The sequence below is a fragment of the Limulus polyphemus genome, unplaced genomic scaffold (assembly GCF_000517525.1).
Source record: "Limulus polyphemus unplaced genomic scaffold, Limulus_polyphemus-2.1.2 Scaffold152, whole genome shotgun sequence".
NCBI lineage: Eukaryota > Metazoa > Arthropoda > Merostomata > Xiphosura > Limulidae > Limulus > Limulus polyphemus.
The window spans coordinates 51,285-62,174 of NW_013665762.1; the positions used below are offsets into that span (position 1 = coordinate 51,285).

The 10,890-nt window shown below is 30.8% G+C and overlaps 1 protein-coding gene across 3 annotated transcripts in view; it reads left to right on the forward strand.

Moving 5' to 3' along the window:
* Positions 1-1,900: 1,900 nt before the first annotated feature.
* Positions 1,901-10,890, forward strand: part of LOC106476114 (FUN14 domain-containing protein 1-like) — a 23,775-nt gene continuing 14,785 nt past the window's right edge. Inside the window, exons 1-3 of one of the 3 annotated variants that reach the window (XM_013936794.2) lie at positions 1,901-1,971; positions 4,801-4,836; positions 9,954-10,083. In XM_013936794.2, coding sequence (XP_013792248.1) covers positions 4,827-4,836; positions 9,954-10,083 — 140 coding nt within the window. In that variant the 5' untranslated portion in view covers positions 1,901-1,971; positions 4,801-4,826. Of the gene's footprint in view, positions 1,980-2,095; positions 2,183-4,800; positions 4,837-9,953; positions 10,084-10,890 lie in introns of those variants that run through there. The other 2 variants (XM_013936786.2, XM_022381114.1) reach the window with 2 other exon arrangements.

The window sequence follows — 10,890 nt, forward strand, 5'->3', positions numbered from 1 at the left end:
TGTCAACGTGATATATCATGTTCACTAGTGTAAAATCAAAAAAGAACCTGGGTGTATCTTCCTTCTTTCTGAAAATCACTACTGGAGACAATCAAACATGAATGTTTAGTTAATCTTTTGCATGGTACGATCTTGGCATAATGTAGGTGCCTGGATAATATTGTCTAACTAAAGTATAGCTACAGCAGCTGCCACTGTAGGCTTCTTCCTTTCCCGCAACCAGTTCAAAGTTCCCACTTCATAACTTGTTATGACAGAAACTGTTTCTGTATAGGTTAGAATATTTGTCACACCGAGGTGATGCCTCATCACTTCTCTCGAAAATCCATCGATGATATTGTATATCATGATGTTCTCTTAATATGCAGAGAATGTTACCAGGATCACCTTCCCATTCAAGTGGCTCAGATCATCCACGTAAATGATCAAGTTTTCAGTGGCATCCCTCTATGCCTTGAATTCGATTTTGGGTTCAGCTTTTATTTAGTTTCCTTTGTGCGTGAACATTTTAAGGATTAATTCATTTTCTGGCATTTTGTTTTCACGTTTAGCTTCAAGCTTAACTTTAAACCAGAACTGTTGTGAGAGACTTAATAAAGATCTTTCTTTCTCTCTCCAGTTCTTCGCAGCATACTAGGAACACTTGACTGTGTTTAATTGTTTAAAATTGATTTGTGTTTGATAAAAATTGTTGATTTGTACAATTTTGTGTTTAATCTCTTTTCTTTTTTAATCAGACAAATTTAAAAGTCAGACTTTTACTCCGGGATATAGTATCCAATGGATCTCCTGTTTTTTCAGATACTTCCCTTTTACTTTCAATGAATTCGTTGAATTGAAGGATATCACAGAATATGTAGGAAGGGGGGAAATGATGCTGTTACTATGAATAGCATTATTGTAGATGTTTTTCCCTTCAATGAGTGTATTCCTGCATATTGTGATCTCGAGTGACTAAGTTGAACTCCGAATTTGAAGAAAATGGCATGCTTTACAAGTGAAAAGACTTTTGATCTGAAAGAATAATAATCAAACACTGAGGAGAGGCACTTGTAAGAAAGCGTGATCTGGTCTAGGAAAAGTCCTCTTCTGGACGTTAAACTTTTGCTGATGTTTTAAAGGTTCATGACTGACATCTTACTGCAGCTCTAGATCCAGGAAGGAGAAGTGCAGTTATCCAGTGTACCCAATGAAGATCTCCCTTGAGATATCACCTGACTTATCAATGAAAACCTGCTGTCCACTTTCACATAATAAATGCCACTTTACAGCTTTACTTTTCAAGGGCAATAGGCGATCTAACGGGAATAACACAGAACAAGAGTTAACTAAAGCAAAAGTATCTTAACTGCTTTCTTGACCACAAATGTTATATGAAAACTGCACATACTTAGAATAAAAGAAAACAAACTGAAAAAAAATCTGCATTAATAAATCAAATATAATATACCACGTTGTGCACTGAAATATTATAGTTTAATGTATGAGATAGCATTAATTTAACGCAATACGAGAGCTGTGGAAATGAAATCAATTATTTTGATCTCTAAAGCCCAGTTTTGCAAACTCTGATTGATGATTAATTATGACGATTCGAGTTCTTTTTGTAATTTCTGTTAATTTATTTCATGACAAGTTGTGTCGATTTATTTATGTTATTTATGATAACAATACTGTAAAAATAAAATTGATAAAACGTTGTTTTAATTATTTCTACAGTAAAAAGATTTAAGATGGTTTCATTAATTTTGGTGCTATCTCACATGATTTTAATTTTACCATACACAATCGGACTGATTAATATACTTTTTGTTGTTGTTGTTTTGAAAACGAACAAATAATTTTGTAAAAAGAAAAAAATTATTAATTCACTATAGGGTAATTACAACCGTATTTCAAGGCCCTCTAGGGTGTGGATGAAACGGACGGAAGAGGGTTTTGATGTTACACCATCAAGTCTGTGAATAAAGAGTGTGTTGGTTTGTTATTATTGTTGTTTTTTCTCGTTTACTTTTAATACAAGATATGTCACTAAATGTGATGACGTATAAATTATGATATATATAATAAAGACTGCAGTTAAAGAAATGAGAGATCTAATATTGAGACATCTGTTTTTAAGTTGAATTTTGAAATTGAGTATTCGTCAGTTGTAACGGTTTGACTTTGAGCACTAATTAAAGTAATTTAGATTTTATCTTTGCTGAAAGTGAGAATGAAAAGTTATGCCTTTTTCTTTCGAAATTCAGAGAGTTTCACTTTATTATTTATACTGCTATTGGTACTCGCTTTTTAGTAGTAGTTGTCACCAGTTTGATCTTGAAAGTTGAAGCTGATTTGGACATGCAATTACAATTTACAATTATGGTCTAATGAATCACGTTATGATATTTTTATACAATTTTGATTACTGTGTGCTAGAAGTTGAATGTATGTTTCCTATAGTACATTAGATGTTAGATTTGAGCAAGTTATATGTATAATATAATAATAATATTCAATATTTTTATGTTTATTTTGCTACTGTCCTGTACTGTAGTCAGCCAATACTTATTTCACTGTTCAGTGTTTTTACAATTTTTGTATATATATAGTACAACTTATGTAACACTGTATTCAGTTCAAACATTTTGTGTGAAGGAGTAATAATAAAGGAGGCCTGGCAAGATCAATGACCAATAGAACCAAAAGTCGGTATCAGAGTTATATTCACTTTAAATTCAAGTAGTATCTTATTTAAAATACATTTGAAAATTTGAATTTTTTTATTCCAATATCTGGTCAGTGAGGTCAACAGAAACTAAATGGTGGACTTTGCTTTTTCAGGAGAGGTAGTTGTGTACAAAAACAAATTTTTGCATATGCAGATAAAATGATTACATCTATACCTATAACAGAATTTTATGTTTGTATGTATTTAAAAGATATACTACTTGAATATAAACTGTGATAATGACTTTTGGTTGCTGATCTTGCTAGTCTTTCTTTGGTGACAGTGGTAGTAGTATAAATATTGTTTATCAGTATATAAAAAAGAACATAATACATTCCAAAATCAATGAAGTTTTCCAATAGTAAATTAAAGCAATTCATTAAATATGTTTATGTGTAAACATTAGGCTAAAGAAAGGTGTATAGGATATGGAAATAGATATTACTAGTAATGAATAAAATCAGTCTTAACTCTGTCCAGACTTGTGCAGATATTCTGTCTTCAAGTTGCGACCATCACAATGTAGTGTGATTACAGTTTTGTTTAGCAATCCCTTTAAAGTCTTTTTACAATCAAAGTTGGTTTCGATTGGATTCAAGATGTCATGAGGAAGGGGCAGTTGCTCATGAGGAAGGGGCAGTTCATCAACTCATTCAACCACTGCTTGAACATCCATCCCACTTTTAAAGATTTAAATAAAATTCTCCTTTACCGAAACTCTGTAAAAACAAAATTTCTCATCAGCTGAGTTAAACTTCAGTAATCAAACTAGCTGACTACTGCTTTTAACAAAACTATAAAATAACATCTACCATATGAGGCTTCTTTTTTTTAAATGATCTCATTTTTTTGTTAGCCTATACTTATAATGAAAGAAAAGTTATTTTATGATCTGGTAGTATATTTGTGGACAAAATATACTTGATAAATAAAAGTTACATACCTGGATTCAGACATGATGTATATTATTTCAATGAAACCACAGTGAAGAATAGAAATGCTTTTGTTCAGTGTTTATAATACATAATTCAGAATAAATCCAATAGAGATCAGCACAAACAACATTTCCAAAGTTATCTTGTAGCACTGATTGTAAAACGTGATAATATGCAAATAAATTCAGGCAAATGATTCAAAATACATTGAGAAATGGTTTGCCTGATTTAAGGAGATCATCTAAATTTAGTATAGAATACATTACCTAATAAACTGTTCTAGAATAATAAAAAAAAAGGACTAGGTGAAATTACTACTAAATCTAATAAAAGTTTTAAATAATTTAAACTGATAACTAAACAGTAGTGCTGCTTTAAAACAACTCACAGGTCATACTTGGGTCTTTGCTTTTTCTTATTTATATGAATGATAATGATAGGTCATAATTAGTGAATTAGTAATGTGCTGATGAAATAAAACTTGGGTATTGAGGATGTTGATATACTTCAGTGTTTAGTTGGACTAATAATTGACAAATGGCTTTTAATTACAATAAGTGCAAAATAATTTGGATCATATGTTTGATATACATTGTTTATGGGAGTTACCCATTCAGTAGCATGACTGAAAATGAGAGAATCCTCAATAGTTGTGGCACTTCAAATTTTACTATGTTATAAATATAATCGAACAAGAGGATACAACTTTAAGATTTGAAGAAGACAACCTAGTTTTTAGTTAAGATATTCAATTTTTCTAATATGTAAACTGATTTATGGAATGATTTGTTATTTGCATTAGTTGAAGCCAGCAACTTGTTGGAGTTTAAGAAGGGAATTGTTGAATTCTTCAAAATAATAATGGTTGGATGTAGATTTTATTATTTTCCTTAGGGGATGGTGCACAGGGACAGCCTTAAAGAACCAAATATTCATTTATTGTTTGTTTGTTATGTTCAATTTTAGACAAATTTGTGATTTTGTTGGTATGAGAACATTTCTTGAAATAATTTAAGTTTTGAGAATGTAAACAAACAGTAATTAAAACTATCACCATTCATTGTGTTTTGCTGAAAGAAAGAATTATCATTTTAGTGTCTTTCCTATAGATTTTTTTTTGTTTGATTTCTATAATTTTTTGTGTTTGTACAGTATTGACTTAAGAAGTTTGAAACAAGATGAAACCTGGTGAGTACAGTTAAATAGCTACAGTTGACTCATATTTCTAGGCAAATGTACATCTCATTGCTTTAATGTCTTTCTTTTTGAATAAAATACACATGCTAAAGAATTAGATGCTCATTAATCTTAAGAAATGTATGTTAACAGATTTGTGTACCTATTTTTTCAATGTCGATAAATTCCTAAAGAGAAATTGATAATTAGAAACTGATTTTGAGATGCCATTTTTTAAAATGTTCATGTTATGCCAGTAGCCAGCCCACAGTTTTAAAAAGATTATATTTTGCAAGCAATAACTTGGAAACTATTGACATGGGTATATCACTGTCAGAAGAATAGCTTACTGTTGGAACAATAATTAATTATCGTGATATTATTGATAATGTTTTTGCATTAATTATTTTATTGCATCCATCATTTAATATGATACAGTTGAAAAGCAAAATTGCCATTGTAACTAATAGGTAGTATTTAAGGGTAGTAGTAGTTCTGTACTGGAGTAGTAAGCAGTACTAACCTGTGGGCATGAGGCTTGAGACATGATCTGTGATATTGGGAATGTGATACACGTGCAGTAAGGTGAAAGTTTGAAGTCAATGGTGGTGGCAACAGCAGTGAACTCTGAACTGGCTGAAAAGGTTTTAGGAATTTTTTTGAGTCATAGAGAATGACCTGCAAGCTGGTCTATGTTATTCCAAGAAATTTTGTAGACTTTAATTGTTCAGCCAATAATCATAAATACTGTAATAATTTTCAGCTGATAACCTTAACTTAATGTTTTCAATATTATCAACCATTAGTGTAGCTAGAACCAAAGAGTTGAGGGGATAGTGAATATCTTTGTGCCAACAATATTGCAAGTGAAAGTATTGAGAAGATCAAAACTAGTATTATATCTCCTGTCAGATGCAGATGTCTATTAACACATAATCCTTACATGACATATATGTAACTTTTGTTAATAATTTACAAACATACTACTTTCTTTTTGTGCAGTCGTTTTCTAAAAGCCTAATCTATGATGTATCTCAATAAGGTGTTTATTGTTGATTGGTTTGTGTTGTAGAGTTAATTAAAATATTGTTAACAGGAAACATCCACAAGCCTAGTTACATAAAGGTTTAGTAGTACTGTGTATAGAATAGCTGTACGTGTACAGGATATACCATGTAGCTGCCAATCTACCAATGCTTGAGATTAATGTTAAAAATGAGTTGGGTATAGTGTTATCATCCTTTTCACTCATCACGCTAATGTCTTGATGTTAATAAATCTTCTATATGACAGAGCTTGCATAGTTTTACTGAAATAATGTTCTCAACCCACTAACAACTAAAGATGTATAGATAAATATGGTCTTCCCAATTCATGCTGTGAAAATTATTTAATCCATCCATATAGTGCATGTACAAGAAACAAATTTAGCTGTAGAAATTTCAGTTTTCTCCTATTTCCAATTTTCACCTTTTCAGAACCCTTGAAAATATGAATAATATGACTTTGTTCCCTTTACCTCAAAGTTACTGTTTGTAGAGACAAGTTATATTGTGTCTTGACAGAGATACCAATTGAATTTGAAGCAAGTACATACCTAAAGTAAAACTGGTATAGTAAGTTGTAAAATTAACAGTGTATATTTTTCCCTTACATTTATTAATGTACTTGTAAGTTTTGCTGGGGCAGCCCTGTTTTTTTGGTAAGTTGCCCAGTATCCCAAGAAAAGTTCTCAGGATGCATCAAATGTCCCAATTTTATGATAAAGGCATCAAGCTGTCAGTTGTATCAAATCACAAATGTAATAGACCTACTTGACTTGCTCATGCGTGTAACATGTACTCTTCTGCTGCCAAACTCTCAAAGGTTCTGTCTGTGTGTGGGGAGAAATCCATGTCTGAGCAAGTGTGAATGTGGAGACAGATAAAACAGTACTCATCATCAAAACACACTTTACACAGTCATGTATTGGGTTTTATTTCTACATTCCATTCATTCTTCACAAAAATATGTCTTAAAAAGTTTCAAAGTAATGCTAAAGTCCTAAAAATAGTATAAGTGAAAATGTTATGGATTCTTAAATAAATCCAGGTAGGACATAATCTGTTTTAAGATGAATTGGATAAAGTGAATTATTAAAGATTTATTGGATGTATAAGTTGACTATTTCTGCTGATTTGTTTTGTGTCTGTCACCAAAAAGACTAGTTAAAATTATTCCAAAAACAATGTCAATGTTAATACATTTTGAATTATTGTGGAACAGTTTAATAAACTTAAAGTAAATTAAATAAAAGTTAAATTATTTCAAATTTGAAATAACTATTTTAAAATTAGGGGCAAAGGCTGGGCTGGCTGGGTTTTTGATTTGGAAATCTGGTCACCCTACCCATAATAAAATTTGTAGGATCACAAATAAAGTCTGATATTTTGAATATTTTAACAGACTGAATTTATTTTGTAACAAAAAAGAACAGGAGAGCTGACATAAACATGAGTTAAAAGCCCATTAAAAATATCTCTTCAGCCACTGAAACAACCAATCTATCTTGATGTAGCCTATCACATACATATATATAACTATGTTGTAACTGTGTGATACAAGTGAAAAGCATTTTCATACTATAGTTCTGACAGTGATGCTCTACCAGCTAGCTACATTACTCAAGTACACACCCAAAAAACTTTTCACTTAGCACCTTGCATATCTAATAAATTGAAAGTGATTTAAGCTAACAACTCACACCATATCATTAGGTAAACATTCATAGTTAGCTTATTTAAATGTTTAATAATATAAAACATCAGAATTAACTTACCTCCAATTCTTATATGCTCTCTAAATCCAGAGATGAAAACCAAAATCTTTCTTCTTTTCTTTTCAAGTTATAGAGCAGACTGCAATCTTTCCAGCATGTTGATATTCCTTCTGTAATAAGGAAACCAAAACTTAACATGGTGCTCAAAATGAAACCTCATCAGTGTTTTGTATAAGTTTACAATATAAAAACATTTTTATAATTTTATATTGACCTTCTACCTTACATTCAGATGTTTTAGGGATTTATCAGTTATCATATTTAAATCTTATCTTTCTACAACACCATTATTCCTCTTACATTAAAAATTTTCTAAACTCTCTTTCCCAAGTGCATCACTTTCACTTCTTTCTTAAACCATACAGATTGTTGATTTTATTCCCATTTATTTAAAGTTTTAAGAGATCTTTGATAGATTCTATCATTTTGTAAACAAAAGAAATCAAACTAATATACATGTAATATTATTGGACTTCCCTTAACACTTTTCATAAAACTTATGGGCCACATCAGCAATCTTCCAATCATTAGAAATTCTTCTGTTTCAGGTACTGTTAAATTTCAAATCTCATCCTACTCAAATACTTCAGATTGTGTGTGTAAAACTCATCAGGTCAAAAGTTATGCTTTCAAGAGGTTTTGTCCCCTGGAAGGACAATGGTAAATTACAGACTTACAAATCAGATAGCTTATTATAGCTTTGGTCTAAAATAAACTTCAAGAGGTTCTCTATTTTTTCTAAAATAGTTTCCAGCTTCCTTCTCAACAGTAAAAATAAATATAAGGAAATCTCTTCTCTCTAAAGCATCCTGTAGGTGTTATACTAAGGGTTGAGTATGTTATATTAAACTTATTTTGAATATGGAACACAGCAAGTTGCAGGACAACTACAGCTGATATAAAGTCATGCTGAAACATAACATATCAGAACTACATTTTGACATTTCATTGTTACTGCAGTGACACTGAAAATTGATTACTTTTGAAAAGGGTGTGTAATAGCCACTTTCAAATGCAAAATATTTATACACTAAGATCATAAAGATGTATTCAAATCAGGGATTTATAATTTCCAAGATTGGAGTATCCATTGATCTTAATGGTAATATACCCAAATTACTATAGATCAACTTGGGTAACAAGGACTATCCAGAAACAGACTTGCAATTGTACCCAAACCATGGTTAGCAAAGTGTTGTATCTTGTACCTGGTGAGAATCCCCAAACACAAAGGTCAGTGGCAAAAGCCATCCAAATGTTTCAGGCAACAGCATGTAACATAATCAAGGAAGATATCTGTTTGGAAATGAGGCCAACAGAGTATTGATTCATAAAAATATAGGTTACACTCATACCACCCATTCAGCAATTACATATGCCAAGTAAATGGAAAGTGAAACTGTTATTTACACTATTCCATATATAGACATACCAGTTATTTTGCAATATACAGCATCTATGGATTTTTGTGCAATTAGACTGTTGAAATTGACACTTGGAAACTGTTGTTCTTATATCCTCCATTAATTATGGAAGACGTGCAAGTAGAAATGGTGTGCTTTGGACATTACAATTTTGCGACAGAAACTATGCTGCAGGGCTATTTTCAAGTTGTCTTTCTTTCAGGTAGAGCATGAACAGGTGTGGCAATATGGACTGTAACAATGTGGTGAAGCTCCAAAACCATTTTAGTATAACATACTCAATCTTTGTAGTGTATTTCTAACTACAGTTTATGGTGCTTGGACTTCTGTTGCTCATACACAAAAATTATTATATTCGTCATTTTAAAATTTTGATAAATGCTAACTAAGTGAGAAACTAATTATAGTTGCTGTTGCATATATTTTATTTTATACTAACTATAGCTGCTGTAAACTTTTATATGGATATTTGCTCCAAGTATGAAATATTTATTGATAACTCAAGTGTGCAATACAGGTCATTTTACTCACATTTTAAAATTCTTGCTGTATTATAACTTTCTATGATATTTTGTCTATATTCTGTGGATTGTTTTGATACAAGCAAAGTCTTTACAGACCTCAACCTAACTCAGTACCATAAGACAGAGTGACTTTAATGTAGTATTGGTGAATATCTTAGAAACTAGACTAGATGTTCAATTCTATATAAAAATTACTGTATTCTCAAGGACTCTTTTAAAACTCTTTGTGGAACCCAGCAGGCAGTTACTATTTTAAATTTGATATTCTTCCTTGGTTTTTCATTAGTTGTGCTACCAGAATTTTGTACATTCTCAAATGTAATTTTACTTCTGTTTATAATAATTCTGCTATGTTCATTACAGAAAAAATTATTGATGTGTTAGACAATCAAGGAAGAGCAACAGGTGAAAAAGATTGGTTTCAAGGAATTTTTGGTGACGTAACTAAGGCTTCTGCTGCTAAGCAAACAATAGTTGGAGGAATTACTGGATGGTGAGTTTTTCTAATTTTTTATTTTTAGTTTGAAACAGTAATAATGAGACTGATGTTACACTCTAAAGTAAGTGATGAGATTGTATTTGTTAATATGTTGGAGCAGTGATGTATTATTAGCTCTTTTAGCATGGGCTCTGTCCCTGGGACTGGTCTCATAACCATTTTGTGCTTGTTATAGATTTCATGCTATAACTTTTAAATTAGTAAGCAAATGTTAACGAAATTTGGCAGATTATCAGTAAACATTATAATGTTTTTGTATCCAAAACATCAAATTTTTTTATTAAGTCTTAAGGTTTGTAAAGCAATGTTTTTCTTGTGTCTTTTTTTCTTCTTTTTGCATGTTGCCTTTCTATCATGCAAAGTAATATTCATTTTAAAATGAAAAATACTTTTATGAATCAGAAAATTTTGAAATTTCACATGTGAAATCTTTATAATGTCCAAATAGTTATCAAATGTTTTTTTAAGAAAAAAAAACTTTATATTTTATCTGTTATTTTCAGTAATTAATCTCTGTACAGGTTTGGTAGAATGGACTGATCTCTCAACCAACATAAAAAATTGGAAATAAATATAAATTATGCCTCTTTCATTCTAGAATGAACAAAATTATAACACGAAAACATAAATATTTAGATTAAATAACTTAAATCTCATAACATTATACATTTATATATATTTATTGTTTTTATTATATTGACCTTTCAGTCGAGCCTGGCTAAAAATACAGAAATTACAATGACGTGCCTCACGTGCACTCATGTTAGTATATCAAATAACATAAAACTGACCCTTGGTCTG